This window comes from Molossus molossus, unplaced genomic scaffold, assembly GCF_014108415.1.
Source record: "Molossus molossus isolate mMolMol1 unplaced genomic scaffold, mMolMol1.p scaffold_m16_p_13, whole genome shotgun sequence".
NCBI lineage: Eukaryota > Metazoa > Chordata > Mammalia > Chiroptera > Molossidae > Molossus > Molossus molossus.
Genome location: NW_023425348.1, coordinates 84585368 through 84609178, shown reverse-complemented (window position 1 = coordinate 84609178; position 23811 = coordinate 84585368). Strand labels below are relative to the sequence as shown.

The window sequence follows — 23811 nt, the reverse complement described above, 5'->3', positions numbered from 1 at the left end:
TTATAAAATCTGTTGCATCATTAATTTTCCTGAACATGTTACAAGTATGTAAATTTAGTTGAATTTTTCACAATGAAAATATGACCCAAACACGATTTGATGTTATGCAGTTTTACGTAGTGGTTAGACGTGTGGGCTTTTGAGTCAAATTTTCAGTTTGAATCACAGCCCTGTCATTTATTAGCCAGAAACTTTTATACCTTATTTACTCTTCTCAAAGGCTCAGTTACCTTATGTGAAAATTAGCTTAAAATACAAATGCTATTTTGAATTGAGTTTAAAAAATGGGTTTAAAAAATAATACCTATAAATTGCTTAGCACACTGCCAGAAATAGTGTGTTATATAAAAATTAAAACAGTCACAAATTAAATCTTTTCCACTTTAATATTTATTTTAATTAAGTTTTTTCACATAAATTTATTTAAAAAATCAGACATGAATTCTTTGTCTCAAAACTGTGGTCATAGTGGATGATATAAAACTTTTCATTCTTAGCTTTTCTTATTATTTTCCTGTTTTAGGAATTGTGATGATATTTGACCCCAGTTTAGAAATTGTTTCAACTTTTTTTGTGTGTGTAGGTCTAACCTTATTCTGCTTTTAAATTGAATTTATTGGGGTGACATTGGTTTGCAAAACCATAAGGTTTCAAGTGTACAACTCAGTAAAACATCATCTGCACACTGCATCGTGTTCCCATCTCTTCAAGTGAAAGCTCTTTCCCTCCCCATATTTATCCTGCATTTGCCCACTTCTAACAACCCCCACATCCTTTCCCTCTGGCTATCACCACACTGTTTTATATATGTATATTTGTTTTTTTCTTGCTTAATCCATTCACTTTCTTTTATCCAGTTTCCCAATCCCCCTCCCCTCTGACAGCTGTCAGTCTGTTCCATGTATCCATGCCTGTTTCTCTTTTGTTCACCAGTTTATTCTATTCATTAGATCCCACCTATAAGTGAGATCACATGGTATTTGTCTTACTCTGACTGGCTTATTTCATTATCTCTAGGTCCATAAACTCACCATTGATGTTTGTTTCTTCATTCAAATGATATAAGAAAGAGTTAGGAAATTTTATTTTAAATATCCTTGTCAGTTTAATTTTGTTAACTTAGCTATAAAAAGATATATAGCCATCTGAAATTACAGTTCTGAAAGATGAAACAATCTGTTATACCCAAGGATATCCAGGAATTTTTAAAAAGCCAAAAAAGAGAGAGAGAGAGAGAGAGAGAGAGAGAGAGAGAGAAAGATTAACTTATTTCTCTCATCTATATTTTACTGCTCAGTTTTATCTTATTTAGTCATTATTAACTTATTTTTCTCCTGACTCCTGGAAATATTTCTTTCAATCTAGCTACCTTAGCAAACTTAGTGAATAATGCTTAGTATCTTTTTTTCCCCAAAATATATTTTTATTGATTTTTTTTTTTAGAGAGAAAGGGAAAGAGAGAGAGAGAAACATTGATGTTAGAGTAAAACATTGATTGGTTGCCTCCCATACACACCCTGACCAGGGATTGAACCTGCAACCTGGGTATGGGAATCAAACAGGTGACCCATCGGTGCACCAGACGATGTTCAACCCACTAAGCCACACCTGCCTGGGCAATAACGTTTAGTTTCTATATTAACTGCATAACTACAAGATCTTTAGTTTTTTTGTAATTCCTAAATCGTAGCCCCTTTTAATGCCCAGGATTACTTGGAAACCTATAAATCAGCCACCTGACCTGACACAATACAGCCAATGTTACCCATCTGTTCACCTACCTATAGAGATCTAAAATTACATTGATCTAAAAGAAAAGCTTACATTTGTCAGAAATCTCTTTAAGGCATCCTTCACATCCTTATTCCTCAGGCTATAGATCATGGGATTCAGCATGGGGATCACAAGTGTGTAAAACACAGAAGCCATTTTATCAGTGTCCAGTGAATGGTTAGTTCCCGGCTGCAAGTACATGAATAGTAGTGTCCCATAATAAACTGTGACTGCCATCATATGCGAAGTACACGTAGAAAAGGCTTTTTTTCTTCCTTCTGATGAACGTATCCTTACAATGGACAGAACAATCTTGAAATACGATACTAGAACTATTGTCATGGAACAAACCAAATTTGTAGCTGCAGATACAAAAATGACTGTTTCTGGAAGGTAAGTATCAGAGCACGACAATGCTAACAGAGGGACAGTATCACAGTAAAAATGATTGATTATGTTGGAAGAGCAGTAAGACACAGAGAATACAAAAGATGAAGTCACAACAGCTGTGGAAAAGCTATAGAGGTAAGTAAGGGATACCAGCAAAAGGCAGTTTTGGCGAGATAAAACCACCATGTAGAGCAGGGGGTTACAAATGGCCACGTAGCGGTCATAGGCCATCACGGCTAACATGGAAACCTCAGCTACAATGAAAACCAAAAACCCTCCCAGTTGGGTGGCACATTCATAGTAGGAGATGGTTTTCTTTGTTAGCAAAAAATTGATCAGCATTTTAGGGGCAATGACAGTAGAGTTGCCAAGATTGATGATGGCCAACTGCTGGAGGAAAATGTACATGGGAGTCTGAAGCCGAGAGTCAACAATGGTGAGGGTGATGATGCTCAGGTTCCCAGCCAAGGTCAGCACATAGATGACCAGAAAGACAAAGAAGAGTGGAATCTGGAGATCTGGACTGCCCGAGACACCTATGAGAATAAACTCAGTGACCCAGGTGATATTTCCAGGAGCCATGAAAGAGTTTGGAAATTCATCTCTTTGGGAAAGAAAAGAAGTGGTTAGGAAGCTTAAGGAACGATTTTCTGGGACTACCATTAGTTTGCAAAGGCAATTAATACTTTGGGTGAGATTTCCCAGGATCATATATTATTCTAACTTAGTTATTAAACTCAAGATTCTAGGTCTAATAAACAAATTTTCCAATCATTTGAGAGAGAAAAAAGCGAGTGTGGCAATTTAAATAGAAAACACAGCACCGTGAACTTTGAGGATTTGCTTCCTACAGTCTTATGAAATGATGAGTATGTTATCAGCTTGCAAACAAACATTTGAAGACATGAGTCATTGTATGTCTCTTATATTGAGTGGGAGAAAGGCTTGAGAAAGTATATGTCCCAAATAATTGAATGTCTTTTTTATGATTTCTTCATCTGAGACTTCTTGATTGTTTTTTCAGAATAGATTCTAGTCACTATTCTGTCCCATTCTCTTTATTCTATCTTCTATAACTTCTATTAGATAGCACATTGAACTTTCATATTCTACCATCGCTTTCTGTTAACTGCTTTTTCTCATTTTCCATTCTATTAACTCAGTCAGAAATACATAGTTGTATGTCCACAGATCTGTTTTTCAGGTTATTGATTATCTTTTTCAACTTTAAAAAATAATCTCTGTGAAAATTTTGTCACTTTTATAATTCAATCCACTGTGCTTTGATGGGTACAACTTTTATTTTCTTCTCCCTCATAACCCTTTTTCTTCTTGTCCCACAAGTTTATGCAAATCCTCGTATTCTTTCCACTGATTTTATTTTAACGAGTATTTTTATTTATATAATTTTATAACATTATTTTTAAATTTTATAAAGTATATCTGGTCCTAATTTTTAGTTAATCTTTTTCTTAATATTTTAAAACATTTTTATAGTTTTTTGTTATCATAATAGTAGAAAAAATTCATTTTAAAGAGTTTCTATGATATTGACATTGAGTATATTTGTCAAAAAATCACATGTTATAATAATAATATGACTGAATATTTTTCTAGAGAATATTGCGTTAGGGATGATCACCTGCTCCTTACTAGTCAACTAGCGTTTCTTCCCTTCACAACTGTTAGTACATGTGATAGGAAACTGGCTCAAAGAAGCCCAAAGAAGTCTCTTATCTGATGATTTGGAGTTAAGTTCTGAGAACCAGACTGCATCATTATTTAACATAAAATCTGCTGTTTAGCTAAATTTTAACTATATATACTCACAAAATAATAATAAAGAGGACAGGAAACAAGTTTTGGATAGGATGGATGTTTATTGTAGTGATGGGTCTCTAATGCATCCTTATTTCCAAATTCATCAAGTCATGTACTTTAAACTTTTTATATCCAATCAAACATAAGTAAAGTGAGTTTTTAAAAAGACTGTATCATAATACCTAAACTGTAAAAGCTCAGTGTTGACATTCTATATATGAAAAACAAAAGAAAAAGACATAGAAACTATTTTATAGTGACAATGTAAAAAGAATTGAAGAATTGAAACAAATATAACATCTAATATACTTTCATTTGTTTGCTTTGGGTTTTTTGGATATCTGATTCTGACACCACAACATTTCACCTTGGTTTCTTTAGGTATTATTTATTTATTTTACCAAGTATTTGCTGATTTCATACTTGTACCAGGCAATGTTCAAGCTTCAGAGAAATTACTTGTTTCTCACGTTATAGACTATTTCAATAATAATAAGGAAGAGAAAAAAGGCTGATAAATACATAAGCAATATCATTGCAGACTGTAGTAAGTAACCTGGGAGAATTATTTCACATGGGATATTAGGACAAAGCCTTTCTGAGAGGGTGATGTGAATAAAACCTAAAGCATGTAGAGAAGTTTACTATTTAATAAATTACGGGAAGAACATTCCAGGATTCCAGACAGAAATCCTGCTCTGGGATAGGAAATAACTCAGTTTTTTGTTTGTTGGTTTTTGAGGGGAAACTTAATGGAGGCTAGTGTGACTGGGTAACAATGAGGAGGTTGAGAATTAGGATAATCAAATCCTGTAGACTACAATATATACTCCTATGGTATCCTAAGTGAATTGTAATTCATTGAGAAGTCTTAAGGTAGATGAATAACATAATCAGCTTTTGCAGTTGCAATGATAATATATTATAGAGTTTGAAAAAGGACAGAAATTATTATTGGAATTTCAAAAAATGAATTAAGCAGTTGTTACAGGATTCCTGGTGATTGGGACAAAGTGGAGAATCTGGAGTAGAGATAGGTAAATTGAGTAGTTGGGAGCAGTCACAAGGCGATACCTCCAACATAATTCATACTATGAATTATAAAAGGTATGTATTAGGAAATGACAGATTTAGGGCTATAGACCAAGATAAAATTGTGTGATTTTTTTTTTGTAATTGGCTCAATAACCATGTATACATATATATTTTGCATTTTAGAGGATATGATTTAAGTTGAGGTGATCAAAGTGATATTGTAAACATAGTAAACAGTAGGTGTTAATGAGTCATTTAAATAGTCATTTAGGCAAGAGAATATTTAAGTCTGAAGCACATCTTGTGGTTAGACTTGCAGATATGTAAGAAACATCAGCCTAGATGATGACACCATCTCTTTCCATTAATTTCAAGGTGTTTTTTTTTTCAAATTTTGTAACAAAAATTCCTAACATGTAGCTCACTCCATCTCCATCCTTTTCCATGGAGGAATACACTCTGTTTTGAGAGTCTAGCTTTCCTTTACCCCCAAACATTACACTGCAGGATGTTGCTTCCATGTTCCCTCCTATCCCTCTTTCTCATTTTCCATCACAGTTTACTTTCAATATTACTTTGTGTTGGTTTCAGGTGTACAACTTAGTGGTTAGGCAGCTGTGTACTTGACATAACATTTCCCTTGATGTTTCCAGTACCCAACTTTCTTACCTTGCATTCTCTGTGTTTACAGTGTTGAATCTTTCCCCAACAGTTTTCATTGTTTCCATTGTCTCCCTCAGCAAACAAATCACTGATGAGCAACACAAGCACCTATATCAGCTCTGCCATTTCTGCTGAAGTCCAGGGCTTTCCTGATTACACTCTTTATTTAAACTGCCATAATACATTTTAATGAGCAACCATATACAATTACAAATATATTCATCCCTAAATATTCTGTTTCAAGCCCCATTTTGTGTTATTTGCCCATTTCCGTAAACACTTTCCCATCCTTAGCATTCCCCTCTTCTGCCTCTTAGGTCAGGCTTTCATTAACACTGTCATTGACCATTGTATCCTTCTTAGTCTGCATGGCACGATTCTCTCAGATTAGCAGGGAGGCAAGTGGCAGTTATTAAAGCTTTTTGAGTCATTAAGATCGGTAATCTGAGCTTTTAAAAGAATAATCGAGATATGCTTTAGCCTCATTTTCAATGTATTTCACAATCATGTCCATTTCACTTTTATAGTCATACTAATCTACTAGGAATGCATTGAAGACACATTTTTATCTCTGGCCCTTTATTCCTGACTCATATTGTTCTTCTGAGATACTCCTCTTTTGTGTGTGAATGAGAGGTGGCAGGTTACCTGCAAGAAGTCTGCCCACCACCTGTAGCACTGGTTCTATGCAACCAGGAACTGGAAATGAACATGGTATGAAATGAGGCTCACAAAGTTGAATTTTTCAGGTTTTAAGAATGCCTTTCTGATCATACTGTAGGCATTTTCAATCTTCTTATGAATACTAATGAGTAACTGGGAGGGTAAAAAAATAGGTGAGTTCTTCATATCACCAATGTTTTATTGCTGATGAGTAATTATCATAGTCTTTAAATATGTATGTAGAAATAGTTTCTAAGTACTTAGAATATTTTTATTATAAAATTATAAGGCTGTATATAAAGAAAATGTATTTCATTTTGAACATTCTCTTTTAGGTCAGTGAATTTGAATGCAACCCTATAAATATTTTCTTCCTGGGTTTTATTTTGTCCTTGAGAATGGTAGAAAGCTTTATCCTTTTAAACCAGGAATCTAGTGGTCTGTAGTTTCCTAAAGTCTTGCTTCTGCTATTCAGTGTCTTTCCTCAAATAGACGTCTTTATTTTTGAGGTCTTCTCAACTAAATTGTTTGCATATTTATTTCACTATCAGATAGATGGTTTATCCAAATAGGTGTTACTATTGCATTGATGACACATTATGCATATATATATATGTGTGTATATCTATCATCTATCTATCATCTATCTATCTATCTATCTATCTATCTATCTATCTATCTATCTATCATCTATCTATCTATCATCTATCTATCTATCTATCTATCTATCTATCTATCTATCTATCTATCATCTATCTATCCACCCTGTATGTTATCAGATTGAATGGTTATATTCTCAAAAATGGGTATCATTTGGAGTTTGGGTAGTTGTGTATCCAGTTTTCTTTTATAAACTATCCTGTGAAATATGCAGTTTTCATTTTAGCTAATACTGCAGAAATAAAACTCTGATATAAATCACTTAAGTGAGCAAAATTCCATTTCTTCAGTAGTGATGTAATTTATCTAACTGTATAAAACATAATGGTGTCATCTCTCATTTGGAAACATCAATAGCTGGATCATGTTTAACACCTTGCATTCCCCAAACGAGTTATAAATCTTGGAAACAAACTTTACTTTAAATATTTGATTATACATGATGTCCAGTTCTTTCCAAAATGAAAGTTGTGTGGTTCAGTTTCAGGAATGGTTGGGATCATTTAAAGGCTATTATAAAAAATAGATAAGTGTTTTCTACCCACCTGTAATGGAGAGTCTGCTTCAGGTTTGTGGAGGATCTCTGTGTGGCTGTGGCAGTAGGAGTTTATGGGGCTCTATAAACCTTTGAGGCCCCAACTCTGAGGCACAGGTGATTCTGGGATGCTGAGGTTAGCTCTTACATCCTTGGTGAAGATGCCACCTGGGATTGGCTCCTTAACCAGATCTCCCTCTAGGAGTTCAATCGGACACCCCTTGCAGCACCTTTGTGGAGGTCTGGACTTATGTTTTTGAAGTTACTCATCTATTATTGTCATTTTGAAATTTTATTATCACACAATGAAAATGATAAATAAATGTTAATATCCTTTCTTGGGGAAAAAAAGAAAATACTAAGTGAAAAAAAGTAACAATGCATGCCTTTTTTCTTAGTGTTAAATTTTTTATTTCAAATTATTATGCATATATGTAAAACACTTGTCTAATAGCACATTATTAGGATGTGAAAAAGCACATAATTTATTTCAGAAATAAAAAGCAATACTCTATCATGTTATAAGCACAGGGCTACTTATTACAACATTTTTCATAATGGCAAAATAAATAAAAATCTGCAAAGATCAAAACTATACCAATCAAAGGATGACCAAATACAAAGTGATTGACCTGCACTCCACAATTGTATGCTGATATTAAAAAGTAAAACAATAAAATAATATTTCTTGAACAACAAAAAAAATGCTGATGAATTCTCAGATAAGAAAGTTGCAAGGAACATACTGTATTACAATTCTTTTTTATTTTTTTTCCTGAGCAACAGAATTTTATTTGCTTGCTGCTACCAAAATTTTTCAAACCTGGCTACTTTGCTTCCAGACAGAGCATGAATGCAGGGCTTAATTGGCTAAATGCATGTCTATCTAAATCTTGAATCAATCAGTCATGAAATATTTGGTGCAAAATAATCCAAATGCCATTTAGATTTGTGAATTTTGTCAAAGTGAGAAATCTTGCGATGTCTCATTTTCTCCTACGTTTAAATGTGCATTGTTTTCAAGCATATTAACAGCTCTGCTATTTTCCAGCAACCACCATATCTCCCGAACATATTTGCAGTTAACTTTGTTTATGGTGATAAATTAGGTGTCACATAAAATGTATAATATTAACAGTTTTTAAGGGCATAATTCAGTGGCATTAACTACATTCACATTAATGTGCCACCATCACCACGATCCATCTCCAAAACATTTTTTTATCTTCCCAAACTGATGCTCTGTCCCCATTAAATAATAACTCCCCATTCCCACTTGCCCCCAACTGCTGGCTATCACCATTCTACTTTCTGTTTCTTTGAGGTTGACTCTTCTAGTTACCTCATAAGTGGAATTACACAGCAGTTGACATTTTGTGCCTGGCTTCTTGCACTAAGTCTTGTAGCATGGGTCAGAATTTCCTTCCTTTTTAAGGCTGAATAGTATTCTATAGTATGTATGTGCCGTATTGTTTATCCATCAATAGACAAAAACATGCTCTCACCTTTTGCTATTGTGAACAATGCTGCTATAAATATGAATGTACAAATATCTTTTGAATCTCCACTTTTAATTTTTTGGGGTAAAATGCCTAGAAATTACGTTTTGGATCATATAATAAATTTATTTTTAATTTTTTGAGGAATAGTCATTCTCTTTTCACCACAGCTGTACCATTTTACATTCCCACCTGCAGTGCACAATGCTTCCAATTTTCTCACATCCTGGCCAACACTTGTTCTTTCCTGTGTTTTTGTTTTTTGTTTTTTCCCCCATAATAGACATAATGGGTATGAAATGGTATCTCATTGTGATTTTGATTTGCATTTTATAATAATTAGTGATATTGAGCATCTTTCACATGCTTATTGGCATGTATATGTATTTTTTTTTTTTATTTTTATTTTTTTTGGTACATGTCCCTAGTGGGAACCAAACCTGGGACTCTCTGGTCCGAAGGCCAACGCTCCAACAGCTGAACCAAACCAGCCTGGGCTATACGTCATTTTTAGAGAAATATCTATTCAAGTCCTTTGCCCATTTTTCAGTTCAAGTGTTTGTTCTCTGTTACTGAATTGTAAGATAACTTTAAATATTTTGCATAGTATCTCCTTATCAGATATACAATTTGCAAATATTTTTCCTATTCTATACGTTGCCTTTTCATTTTTTTTGTCAGTGTCTTTTGACATGTAAATGTTTTTCAATTTTATTAAGTCCAATTTACCCATTTCTCATTTGTTTTCTCTGAATTTGGTGTCATATCAAAAAAGTCATTGTCAAAATCATTGTTTTGGAATATTTTTCAATGTTTTCTTCTAAAAGTTTTATAGTTTTAGTTTTTTATTTATATCTTTGATCTACTTTGAATTAACTTTTAGTAAATGGTATAAGGTAAGAGTCCAAATTCATCCTTAGGCAAGTGGAAATCCAGTTTCCCCGGCATCCTTGCTGAAAATACTGTCTTTTGCCCTCTGTCTTGGCACCCTTGTTGGCAATCATTTGACCATATATTTGAGGGTTTATTTCTGGGTTTTGTAGTCTATTTCATTGGTCTATATGTCTTTACACTGTGTTGATCACTGTACTTTTAGTAAGTTTGGAAATCAGGACGTGTGAGAACTCCAACTTTGTTCTTTTTCATCTTTGTTTTTGCTATTCAGGGTCCCTTGAAGTTCCATATGAACTTTAAAATGAATTTTTCTACTTCTGAAAAAAAATGTAATTGGGATCTTGATAGAGATTTACATTCCATCTATAGATTGTTTTGGGTAGTTTTCAATGTACAAGTCTTTCACCTCCTTGGTTAAGTTTACTCCGAAGTATTTTATTGTATTTTTTGATGCTGTTATACATGGAATTTTTTCTGTAGTTGTCTTTTCAGATTGTTCATTGTTAGTATATAGAAATGCAACTGATTTCTCTGTGATGGCTTTTTATCCTTCAACTTTACAGAATTTGTTTATTAGTTCTGATAGATATTTTGTACAATGCAGTTTATTTCTAAAAAGAACTTCCATTTGACCCAGTGATCCCACTTCTAGGAATATATCCTAAGGAGCCTGAAATACCAATCAGGAAGAATACATGTACCCCCATGTTCATAGCAGCACTATTTACAATAGCTAAGATCTGGAAACAGCCCAAGTGTCCATCAGTACAAGAATGGATAAAAAAGCTGTGGTACATATACACAATGGAGTACTAACTATGCAGCTGTAAGAAAGAAAGATCTCTTATTCTTTGAGACAACATGGAGGGACCTGGAAAGTATTATTCTAAGTGAAATAAGCCAAGCAGAAAAAGACAAATACCACATGATCTCACTTATATACGGAATATAATGAACATAACAGTCTGAGGAATACAGTAGACCCAGAAACATGGAAGTAGGGCACAGATTGACATCCCTCAGAAAAGGGATGGGGGGGGTGGGAAGAGATAGACCACAGAACTTATATGCATGTATGCATGACCAATGGACATGGACAACAAAGCGGGGGACAGGGCGGGGGTGGGGTGGGGAGGGAGCTACCAATGGGGTAAAAAAGGAGAAACATCTGTAACAAAAAAATAAATAAAAAAATTAAAAAAACAAACAAACCATTTAATCATCCTTTTGAAATTATACAATAAAAACATTCTTGCTGATAAAAATACAGTGATACCTCGGTTCTCGAATGCCTTGATTTTCGACCAAATCGGTATTCGACCAGGAGATTCGAGAAACTTTTGTCTTGGAATCCGAACAAATATTTGGAACTCGAACTTCTGAGATGAGCCGAGTTGAGCCGAATGGCGTTCATTCGGCCCAGCGCGCCTTGCTTGCGTCATCAGTGTGAGTGCAGAGAGAGTCACGCTTTGTGGAGAGAGTCACGCTTTGTGGAGAGAGTCACGCTTTACACTGAATTTAACCCTTAGACATACTGTACACTTTTATTTCTTGTTGAGACTTATGTTTTTCTACATATTATATACAAATTAGGCCAGTAAATAGGCATTTTCTGGGGCTTGGAATGAATTAATCCAGTTTCCATTATTTCCTATCGGGTTTCATTGCTTCGGTTCTTGAACAATTTGGTTCTCGACCGTCCTCCTGGAACGAATTATGTTCGAGAACCGAGGTATCACTGTATAAACCAGCTGGAATAATGTAGGCTAAAAAGTGAAAGTGCACCATCCCCTCAAATAATCCCCCCTCCCAACCAACCCCACTCTGCTTCCCAAAGGTAACTGACATTAACAGTTTGGTTCTTGTATGTATTACAATTTTTTAAAGCCCTTTCTATATGGATGATACTGGAGAATGCTCTCAATACCATTTAACTTTACTTTAGGTTGTGAAAAATAGTGGAAATAACAGAATTTGGAGAAAATATACGTGACCAAGTTTTTGCAGCATAGTGTAAAATGTTGCTCTAGAAAATAAAATGCATTCATGACAATAAATACGCTTAGGGACAGATCAGAAGCTAACATGGTAAACAAAATAGATATTACTAGAGAATGCAATTTTATATTATATTTAGTTTTTTCAGTTTGTTTTATTTTATTTTTAAAAAAATTAAAAATGCTTTATTGATGTTACAATTTATAAATAAAATTTGTATATATTTCAGGCTTACAACATAACATTTTGATATATGTGTATATTATAAAATTATTATAGTAATCAATTTAGTTACCACATTCATCACCTCACATTGTTTATATCATATTTTTGTGTGTGTGGCAAGAAAACTTAAGGTCAATGCTTAATAAAGTAAACTCCAGTATATCAGTAAACGGGAAATAATACGCATGGGTCTGAGATAAAGAGAACTCGGTTCACGTACTGTTTTAATTACCCACAATTTTTACTTGGAATATAAGGGTAGGTTAAAACAAGCATAATTGGGGTAGTGTATATATTTTAAAGTTTTAAAATGTTCTATTTGAACAACAGGGAGAATACTAAGTTGTAAGGAATGTAGACATTTGCTGCGTGGGTGCATTATATGAATGAAGCATTGTGTGAGCAGAGACCATGCAAAATATTGTCATTTTGTACACAAGCTAATGAAGAAGACAAAATAGATATGAGTAAAAATGCAATTAACCCTGTGTAGTATCAGTTATCTTTAATCTTTGTTGTCACTGCTATAGATTGGTCAAAATATTAATGTCATCCCAGCAGATGACTAGTTAACTCATTTTTCTTGAGTTTGCAAATCCAAAGTCAACTTGTTTCTCAGGGGGCTTTCATAAATCAAAGTTAGCCGTAGTGTGAGGATCTGTTAAGGGGGACCCAGAATTAACCAACATTTTTTATGGTTCCTAGTGAAAAATTCTTCCCATATGTCCACTTTACCCTTGAGATAATAATTTTTAATGTAATCTGATATGAAAATTTCATTTTGAGGTGACATGGTTTATTTCCTATAGAGCCTAGATTCTTTTTTAAAATCAAATTTATTAGGCTGACAATGATTAATAAGCCTACATTCTTGAAACAAGTTGTTCATGCTGTGTTATGATCAATCACACGTTTACTTACTTTCTTGCCTCTTGTGTTGTCCACACATTCTTCTTGGTTTAATCTTATTTACCTTTAATACACAGTGACTACTATAAAATATATATATTACTAATTTTCTGGTTAATTTCACACCATTTAAAATATTTAAGACTCTTTTGTTTACTTCTGCAAGTCTAAGTTCAACCAAAAATTTTATGTGATTTGCCTTATTTCTAAATAATATAAGTTCCCATCTGACTTTGAAAAATAACTCAAAATTTAGATTGTTTGACTACAATATGTATTTATCTAATTGAAGTGAAGAAGAATACAGGGCGTCATCAGAGAAAATGTTTTATCCAGATGAAGAACACAGCTTGGTAAACCCTTTCTGCCTTTTGATGTTGTAATTAGACCTACAATATTAAACAAAGACCCACTTTTGCAACTGAATATTAAGGTATTAAGTAGGGATTTTGCACTGATTAGTTAAAGTTCTTTTCAGTGCATCTTTTACTTCTTTGTTCCTTAGGCTATAGATCAATGGATTCAGCATAGGGATCACCAGGGTGTAAAATACAGAGGCCATTTTATCAATATCAAAAGTATGGCTGGATTTGGGTTGCAGGTAGATAAACAATAATGTCCCATAGAACACAACCACCACTGTCAGATGGGAGCTGCAGGTGGAGAAGGCTTTGTACCTCCCCGCAGTTGACTTCATTCTGAGAATGGCCACAAGAATAAACATATAGGATACAAGAATTATCAACAGGGAAGAGAGCAAATTACAGCCTGAAAAGATCAAAATGATCAATTCCAGTTCACGTGTGTCGGAACAGAGAATGGATATCAGAGGGACGCTGTCACAGTAAAAATAACGAATGATGTTAGAGCCACAGAAGGACAGTCTAAATAACTTAATTGTTAGAAATAGTGACACAAATGTGCTGTAGAGATAAGGAGTCAATACCAGCACCCAACGCACTTTCTCTGCCATGATAACCACGTAGAGAAGAGGTTTGCAAATGGCTACATAGCGATCATAGGCCATTGCTGATAGAATAAACAGTTCAGTGATAATGAAAATTTCAAATGATGCCAGCTGGGTGGCACACCAATTGTAGGAAATTGTATTTTTATGCATCACAAAGTTTGCCATCATTTTGGGGCCAATAACCGTGGAGTAACCAAGATCAGTAATTGACAAATGTCTAAGGAAAAAGTACATAGGCGTATGTAGCTTGGAGTCCAAATGGGTCAAGATAACCATGCCCAGATTGCCCATCACTGTGATCAAGTATATGACCAAGAAGATTCCAAAGAGAGGTGCCTGCAGCCCAGGGTTGTCAGTGATCCCCATGAGAATAAATTCAGTCACCTCGGTCACTGAAGTATGATTTTGGTTCTCCATGTAGCTCTTCTAGGTAACCTGGCTAAGGTATAAAATCAATGCTTGTATTTGAGATGCTATCTTCTCAGAGAAATTAATACATAATGAATAAGATACAAAAACATTTTCTGCGTCTTAAATTATAGAGATTCCTCTTCCCATCAGGCCCAAACTATACATACATACACTCACATTGTAGGGTTGGTCAGTGCCTGGCAATTAGCTTTTGTGATTCTACTGTACGTTTCTGACAATAACTTTTTGATTGCCAAGTCGTCCATTTCAATGACTTCCATCTTGAATAAAGTAGTACAGCTACACAATGAGAGAAAGAGCTAGGCTGCCTCACCTCTAAAGTTCCCTTTTGCAAAGCCCTGGGTGACCTAGGTAACTAACTGCTTGAATAGCCCTGCTTTTGCCTTCCTTTGCTCTGCTGCAGTGTTGGCTTTGGTAGGGGAGTATCTGGGCGCTTGCTGGGAAGAGTAAGGCCCCGGGATGTGTCCTCAAATATTTCTGGCTGATAACATCACTATTGATAGAGGCTGACTCAACATACACATCCATTGAAACTTCGGTAAACTATGCTTTTAAAAGGGGCATGCTATTTCGAAGTGGTTGTTTTGAGACAGCTATTATGATACATATATTTTATTTTTGATCCAAAGTCACCTTAAGTATGTCATAAGACCTATCCATTCTATTTCAGCTTTTTTAAATATTTGAAGTAATTTGTAAACATAGACACCTAGACCATATACCTTATGTTATTGACAATCATTGTGTCTGTTTCAAGTAGCAAGACAAAAGACTTTCTAATCTGTTTGTAGAGTGATTGACAAAAATCCTGATCAGGGCCCTTGCCTGGGTTGTGGGCTCGATCCCCGGTAGGAGGGATGCAGGAGGCAGCCAATAGATGTATCTCTCTCACATGGATGTTTCTATCTCTCTCCCTTCCTCTCTCTCTAAAAAAATCCATAAAAACATATTTTTAAAAATGTAAGGCCATAAGTTAATTTTAGGATTTTGTTATTAACATCTTAGTTCTCATTTGGCACATCTGTTGATTCTGCCTATAGAAACACTTCTGATGATTTTCTAATCATATATCCCTGTTCTGCAAAAATGTATTGGCCATTCTGATTATTCATGAACGCTTAATGGAAATGCATGGAAAGAAAAATACAAATGACCCTCAAGCACTGATAAAGAACTCCTTGTGTGCCAGGCACTTTTCTGAGCACTTTACATATATAAACGCATATGAGCCACACAATAGCTGTAGGGAGTGGATAGTATAACCATATCCATGTGAGAGTCAAGGAAACTGAGGCACAGGGAGTGAAATAAATTAACCATGGTCACTCAGATAGTAGATGATGGAGGCAGGATTCCGATAAATTCATATGTCTTTGGAATATATTTTTATAAACACAATGCTTCCTTTATATTGAGGTCTCCCTGAATTGACGGGAAATGAAAAGTGGGACAAAAGGAACACTTCCTAAATAAATACAGACAAAACCCTTGTTACCATAGATGACTAACACAGTAAGTTCTTTTGAAAACTGAAATGATGTAAATGGACAGTACAAAGGGTCAGGTCTGTCCTACACATTAATTCTACTGATGACAGAAATGTATATTGCAAAGAAAAAAGAAAACACAGTTTTGCAGAGCATAATGCTCTTCAAGATCTTCGGTGATAATCCAGTTTAAGCTGCCTGCCCTGGGAAATTTCCAGACCAGTGTTTTCTACTCACCTGAGTGGAGAACCTGCTCTGACTTCCTACTGCTTTAATCTCCACTTGTAGGAGGATGTATTTAAGTGTTTTTCTACCCTCCTGACACTCACTTATTAAAGTCTGAATCTGATAAAAGGATTGCATGTAATTACCTGAGGGAAAGAATACCCTGGATTTCTGTTAATTATTCTCAAAATATCCCACTAAGAAAAGTTGAAAGTATGTTGTACCTGGGTCTAACTGAAAAAAATAAATTATGCAGTATCACTACGCACTGAAATTATAACTATGCCTTTGTCAGTATCTTAGTTGCATAATAATCATGCACATATTAGTTACATTATACACACATACAATGTATGAGTAAATGAAATTGACTTCTTAAAAAATTATGCAACATTCAGCTGACATAAAACCATGTCTTATGACTTGTATCTGCCAATAAATCAATAGTAAATATTTTCTTCTGTTTATAAAGTATCTTTCATCTTTACAGTATTTGTTTTTAAGTATTTTTTGTTATTGTTGGTTTGCAAACATTTAATAGTGATGTGCTTTGGTTTAATTTTCTTTCTGTTTATTTTTCTTAGCATTATCTTAGCTCCTAATATCTTTGGGAGTATAGAGGTTTTTTTACAAAAATAAATTTGGAAGAAATTTTGGACACATTTCTCCCAATGGTTTGTCTGTCCAATTGTCGTTCATTCTTTCAACTTGAACCCACATTTAAATGTATGGTATGTAGCTTGTTATTGTTCTACAGATCACTGAGACTATTTTCATGATGTTTACTTTGTATTTTGCTCTATCTCTGGGTTCGTTTTGGGTAGCATCTACTGTGATATGTTTCAGTGTAGCTATCATTTCTTTTTCAGTGTATAATCTGCTATCGCTCTTACTCAATAAATATGTGCTCACATCTAATATTGCATTTTTAACCTCTAGAAGTCCCATTAGGTTACTTTTTAATCTTTTATTTGTCTTCTCAAAAAATTAGTGTTGTCATTGCATCATTCAATGATATTGAGCATTATTTTGTACTGGTCTCGGCCTGTCGATATCCAGTGGTGTGGATGGGCCAGCCCTTGTAGTTGTTATTATGATCATGAGGTGCCCTTCAGCAATAACCATCAGGAAACTTGAAAGAAATATACTTTATTACTCACGAGACCTGGAAATTACACAGCACATCTGGAGCCAAACACCAAGGGACCTCCATGGTGGGGAGGCAACCTGACTCTATCTAGTTGTGTGGCTGGCAACCTGTTTCTTAAAGAGAGTAGTCTTTTCACCTGGCCCCCTAAACCTCCTCCTCTCTGGCAACCATCAGTCTGACTCTGTATCTATAAGTCTGTTTCTATTTTGTTTGTCCATTTATTTTGCTCTTCACATTCTACATATAAGTGAAATAATATGACATTGTCTTTGTCTGACTTATTTTACTTAGCATAATACCCTCTAGGTCCATACATGCTGTAGTAAATGGTAAGATTTCATTCTTTTTTTATGGCCAAGTAGTATTCCATTGTATATATATGTACCACCCCTTTTTATCCACTCCTGTACTGATGGGCACATGGGTTGCTTCCATAGCTTGGCTATTGTAAATAACACTGCAATGAACATAGAGGTGCATATAATTTTTCAAATATGTAATTTGTGTTTCTTCAGATATATACCCAGAAGTAGAATTGCTGGGTCATATGGCAGTTATAGTCTTAAATTTTTGAGGAACCTTCACACTGTTTTCCATAGTCACTGCACCAATCTTCATTCCCACCAATCGTGCACAAGGGGTCCCTGCAAAAGGTGAAGGGATTAAGAAGTACAATTGGTAGTCACAAAATAGTAACAGAGATGTAAAGTACAACATATGGCATATAGTCAATAATATTGCAATAATTATGTATGGTGCCAGGTGGGTACTGGAAATATTAGGGGGGCCACTTTGTAAAGTATGTAATGATCTAAAAACTATGCACTACACCTGAAACTAAACTGTAATTGGGAAAAAAAAAGATAGCAGTTTCTGAAATGGAGGCCTTTTTGAAATTGATGCATGGACATCAAAAACCTTAATCAGGAACTTGCATTACAAAAAGAAGATGAAAAACAAACGCAAATGTCAGGGCTTACACAACAAACTTATGTATGTTTTAAAGTCTTTGCCTCATAATTCCATCATCACTGTTATTTCAAGATCTATGTTAATCATCTTCTGAGTGAGACCCCATGTTCCTGCTTTCACATATATCTAGTATTTGTGATTGGATGGTGAATTTTGTGAATTGTATGTTAACGAGTGCTGTAATATTTCTCTGTCTTCCTAAAAGAATCTTTAATGTTTTAAACAAGGATCAGATAGTTCTTTTCGAGGCTTATTTTTAAACTATAGGAGTAGCAGTCTTAAGTAACTTTTATTTCTGAGATCTCTACTAGATGCCTGGGTGTTGAACAAGGACTCTATTCTCTGTATTTCAGAACTCTGATATCTGCCTGCCTTGTGTGATCTCTGGAATTGTTCAATTTACAATTCCCTGATCATTCCTTTTTCATTTTTTTTGTTATTCTCACCCGGGGACATTTTTGCATTTATCTTCAGATAGAGCAGGAGGGAGAGAAGGAGGAAGAGAGAGAGAAACATCCATGTGAGAGAGACACATCGAGTGGTTGCCACCCACACGACCCCAGCCGGGGCCAGGGACAAACTGCAACTGAGATACATGCCCTTAGCGGGAACCAAATTGGGGCCTCTATGGTCTGTGGGCCGACGCTCCAACCGCTGAGCCAAACCAGCCAGGGCTCCCTGATCATTCTTAACAGCCTTGTGGACTTTCACTTACTTGTGACCAATTTAGTGTTCAGCTACAAACTCAAGGAGACCTTGTAATGGAGGAAAAGATGAGCAACACGAAAAAGAGATGCTGTCTGGGAGACAAAAAGCAGCATGCCAGAAGTATGTCATCATTTCTGTAACTAATTTAAATTTACATGAATGGAACTCTCCAAAGGCAGAGATTGGCAGAATAGATTTAAAAGAAAATCAGGATCCAACTATATGCTGCCTGCAAGACACTTACTTTATTTACACTGTTGATTTAGGTTCGGAAAACAGAATAAAAACAAAATTGAAAAAATCCTTGACTGAAATATAATAATAAAAAGGCAGAGATGAATACATAATTTACCGAGGAAAAATTTAGTAAGTGTCTCAATTGGGAGACAAGTCAAGTTCTATGAGATTACTAAAAGAAACATTGAATCAAATACAAGAAATGCTAAGGAGGAAGTGTCATTTAATTGAGATCTAAAATATGAGGATTAATTTGGCTAAATATTAGGGAAACAATCTGTGCATTATAATTAATGTTTGCTCTGCAGTCAAAAAGAATGTAATTATATAGACATATGAAATATTAAGTGACATTTACCTTTATCAGAGTTTATTAGAACAATATTCCATTTTGAATATTAAATACAAAGTTTGCATTGATTCTTAAAGACCCTATGGAAGGCATTTTTTACCTCTTTGTTCCTTAAGCTGTATATCAAGGGATTAAGCATAGGGATCACTAAAGTATAAAACACAGAGGCCATTTTATCAGTATAAAAGGAGTGAGTGGATTTGGGCTGTGTGTACATAAATAGTAGAGACCCATAGAATATAACCACTACTGTCAGATGAGAACCACATGTGGAAAAAGCTTTCCTCTTGCCCTCTCTAGAATGCATTCGAAATATGGCAATTAGAATCAGAATGTAAGATACCAAAACTACCAGCAGGGAGGAGAGCAAATTAAATGTTGAAAATAGTATGATCAACAATTCTATTTCTTGTGCATTTGAACAGAGCAAAGGTAACAGAGGAACATCATCACAGTAGAAATGATTTATGACATTAGAGCCACAAAAGGATGATGTAAAAATCTTAATAGTGAACATAAGACCCTGAAAGGTACTATAGAGGTATGGAATGCCCACCAGCACACGACAATGTCTCTGGGACATAATAACATTGTAGCGCAAAGGTTTACAGATGGCCAAACAGCGGTCATAGGCCATGGCTGACAAGATGAAAAATTCACTGATAATAAACAAAAGAAAGAAAGCCAACTGTGTGGCACATGCATAATATGAAATTTCATTTTGATCCACAACAAAATTCGCCAGCATCTTGGGACAAATGACAGTAGAATTGCCAAGATCAATGAAAGCCAGATGTTTGATAAAAAAATACATAGGTGTGTGCAGGCGGGAGTCTACCTGGGTCAAGATGATCATGCCGAGGTTGCCTACTACTGTGATTGTATAGATGATGAGAAAGACCATGAAAAGCAGAACCTGGAGCTCAGGCTGCCTTGAGACTCCCATCAGGATGAATGCAGTCAGTGATGTTAGATTCTGTTGGCTCATTGAGTGCAGATAGCTCTATAAAGAAACAGAGGGGTGTTATTAGCTTTCATGTAATGTCATCTAAACATAATTATAATCTTAGCAGACAGATTGAACAATTTTTTGATAATAGGGGATAGAAAATAATTCCCACATCTGATTTTAAAATTAAATTATGTGATAGAATCTTTTACTTCCCAAGGGAAGAGATGTACATGAAACGCATGCACTGTTATGACAGATTATACTCTAACTGGAGTCAACAATATTTGGAACATATCCACTGATTTTTTAAAAAGCCATATATATATATATATATATATATATATATATATATATATATATATATATATACACATTTATTTAATCTATACAATGACATCAAAATTTTTCTTTAGTATACTTACATTTCTGTCTGAGAATTCTTGTGGAATTTTTATTTTCTAAAGAGAGAGACCAGCCTGGCAGGTGTGGCTCAGTGGATTGTGCATCACCCATGCACTAAGAGGTCACTGGTTTGATTCTGGTTCAGGGTACATGCCCGGGTTTCAGACTCGATCTTCAGTAGGGGGTGCATTGGGGGCAGCCAATGAATGATGTTTCTCTCTCATAGATGTTTCTATTTCTTCTTCTCCTTTTCTCTCTAAAAATAAATAAAAACATATTTTTAAAAAAGAGACAAATAATATGACATTAATAAAGTTTAAGATTTTGGGTCCCTCATTTGCTCTTTTCTAGTTGGGGCCTTAGCAATACACTCACAAAGTGATATGTCCATCTTTGTAAAAGTTGCAAATGTAAGAAGATATTTTAACCTCAATCAAGCTTACTTTCCCTTTCCATTCCAACTTTGACTCCATCATATTCAACTAATACCATAGTGCAATGCCCTGTGTACAAACCTGTGGGGTCTAGCGAAGGAGATACTGAGTTAATAATACTGTATTTGATGTTTAGTGAGTGTATTTATAAGAGTCAAATTTATCATTGAGTGATGCTATGTATTCTGGTGTTGGAATGGCTTCTAAGAACTCTCTTACCACCCAATACACTGAGATGCAATATTTTTTACTAATAAAAATATTATATTTAAAATTTTATATTTGTGACTACTTGTTTATTGACAACTAACATTTTTTAAATTCTTTTTCCATTCTAAATAAATATTCACATTAATGACTTAACTTACATGCATGACCTTTTTTTAAAAAAAAAAAAACTTCAAATTAGTCTATGCTTCAAGAAGCATAAGATCTGGATCTATTTCTGCTAAAATAGATGGTTTATATCAATATTTAGGCATTTTAAATATTTAATTTTATATGGCCTTTTCTTCTAACATGCTATTTATGTGCATTTATTTATTCCTCCATTGTGAATATGATAGGGTATGTAAAGCATTTAAAATATTTATTTGAGCGTTTATTATAGCTCATCTTACTATCAGTTTATTTCTTCAATTGCACAGTGGAATATATATAGAGTAGAATACTGTGATTTTCAAAGGTTTTGGTAGTAAGTCCTGACCTCTTCATTTCATACAATTGACCTGGGAAGTCAGGAAAACAACATGGAACTGCCCTGACTGAAGACAGCCAGGCTGCTTCAGCTCATCCACTTGTGTTCTCTTCCTCTCCCACTGAGTTCTCGTCAGTGAAAATCTGGAACTCTGTAAGTATGATTTTCAATTGGAAGAGTAAATGGCATTCAAAATATTCAGCCAGTCAAAATACAAAACAGAATTATGTAACGGGATGCTCAGCTTTAGACTGGACAACTAGTAGGCAGAAACTTCTGGGAGCCCAGCACAAAGTCCAAACCTACAATTTAAAGCAGCTGAGCCAGGAGCCACCCTCTGGCTGGTGGCAGAATTCTAGGACTCTATCACTTTTTTGTGTCCATTTAGCCAGTCTGATCTAAAGAGTAGCAAATGGGAGGGGCTGGGGGAGGAAGCTATGGACATTTATGAGCCCCCTCCTACTTCTAGCCTTCTTTCCTAGATGAAGGTGTGCGCTCTTTCTCCATTGATCCCATTCTGCTTTCAAGTTCTTTCTTCTCTCCAAATAAGAACTATTGCAGGACCTGGTAAGGTGGGTTTTTTTATAGAATGAGAGATGCACTGGCTTAAGCAAAAGAATTCAGAATTCCAGTGCCAATCCTACCACACTGAAGTCTTCGCTGCTTTGCTAAGAATGATTCTAGTGTCATTTGAGTTTATCTCCATTGTTAAGGTCAGTCATTACCTCTCTTGGAAGATGTCCAGATTCCTTGACCCTGTTCATTTTTTGTTTTTGAAATTTACATTTTAATTTTACTGTGGTAAGAACACTTAATATGGAATATACCCTGTTAAAGACTTTTAATGTACAATATAGTCAGTGAGTAAAGCCTACTTTGAAAATAAGCAAACTGAGTAGTAAGCAGCCAGTAGGGAAAAAAAGCAAACAACGAAAACAATATGCAAGTTTATCATGGGAGTTTATCTGTATACATATATATATATATATATAAATCTTTGTAGTAAAATTATCTGCAGTTTATAAAATCTTGCATGGGTAATACATATATTAAAATACTTTTCCCCAAAATCACATAGAATATTTTTACATAAAATAAGTTATCAAATATTACATATTAAAATTATTTGTAATTTTAATCTGAAATGCAGTGTAGTTGGGAATCTGTATTTTTATTGAAAATCCTAACTTCCTCTTTACTTGCAATACCCAAATGCTACCATCAAATAGATCTGTGATATTTAGGTAATTCATAAGATTTAAGACCCTAAAAATACTATTCTATGCCAGGGAATCCCAGCTAACAAAGAAGAAAATTAATTTTGTGATATTTTATAATCAGCTGTCAGTGACCATAAGAAGGTTCATAATTATAAGACAGGAATCATGAAAAATTATCAACACTCAGGTAATAATGAAACACAATTCCTATCTACTCACCTTTAATGAAGAATTGAATTTTCTTCTCCTAAATTACTCTTACTTTAACTTTAAGTAGGGAAAATTTATGCTTATCCTTCTTTGAGATGCTTACTGAAGAAGTTGTATGTTATTTATGTTCAAATCATCTGAGAGATTTTAAAAATATTGCCTTGTGGTGCCTGCTAATTACCCAGCACACCCTACACATTCCCTAGTGAGAAAATGTGAGGGACAATTCAAGGAAAGAAACAAAACAACAGAAATGATCTGAACAGTCCCTGAAGACCTACATGATGTAAAGGTACTC

At 34.7% G+C, this 23811-nt stretch overlaps 3 protein-coding genes across 3 annotated transcripts; all 3 read right to left on the bottom strand.

Annotated features, from left to right (window-relative positions):
- Positions 1 to 1797: 1797 nt before the first annotated feature.
- LOC118628371 (olfactory receptor 8J1-like) lies at positions 1798 to 2745 on the bottom strand. The gene has a single exon (XM_036259279.1). The coding sequence runs from the start codon at positions 2743 to 2745 to the stop codon at positions 1798 to 1800; it is 948 nt and encodes a 315-aa protein (XP_036115172.1).
- Positions 2746 to 13501: 10756 nt separating this feature from the next.
- LOC118628219 (olfactory receptor 8K1) lies at positions 13502 to 14452 on the bottom strand. Its single transcript, XM_036259038.1, has one exon. The coding sequence runs from the start codon at positions 14450 to 14452 to the stop codon at positions 13502 to 13504; it is 951 nt and encodes a 316-aa protein (XP_036114931.1).
- A 5192-nt stretch (positions 14453 to 19644) lies between these two features.
- LOC118628267 (olfactory receptor 8K5) lies at positions 19645 to 20586 on the bottom strand. The gene has a single exon (XM_036259109.1). The coding sequence runs from the start codon at positions 20584 to 20586 to the stop codon at positions 19645 to 19647; it is 942 nt and encodes a 313-aa protein (XP_036115002.1).
- Between the last annotated feature and the right edge of the window lie 3225 nt (positions 20587 to 23811).

Excerpts from the sequence above, each read along its gene's own strand:
- LOC118628371 (XM_036259279.1), bottom strand. The coding sequence starts at position 2,745 with ATGGCTCCTGGAAATATCACCTGGGTCACTGAGTTTATTCTCATAGGT.
- LOC118628219 (XM_036259038.1), bottom strand. The coding sequence starts at position 14,452 with ATGGAGAACCAAAATCATACTTCAGTGACCGAGGTGACTGAATTTATT.
- LOC118628267 (XM_036259109.1), bottom strand. The coding sequence starts at position 20,586 with ATGAGCCAACAGAATCTAACATCACTGACTGCATTCATCCTGATGGGA.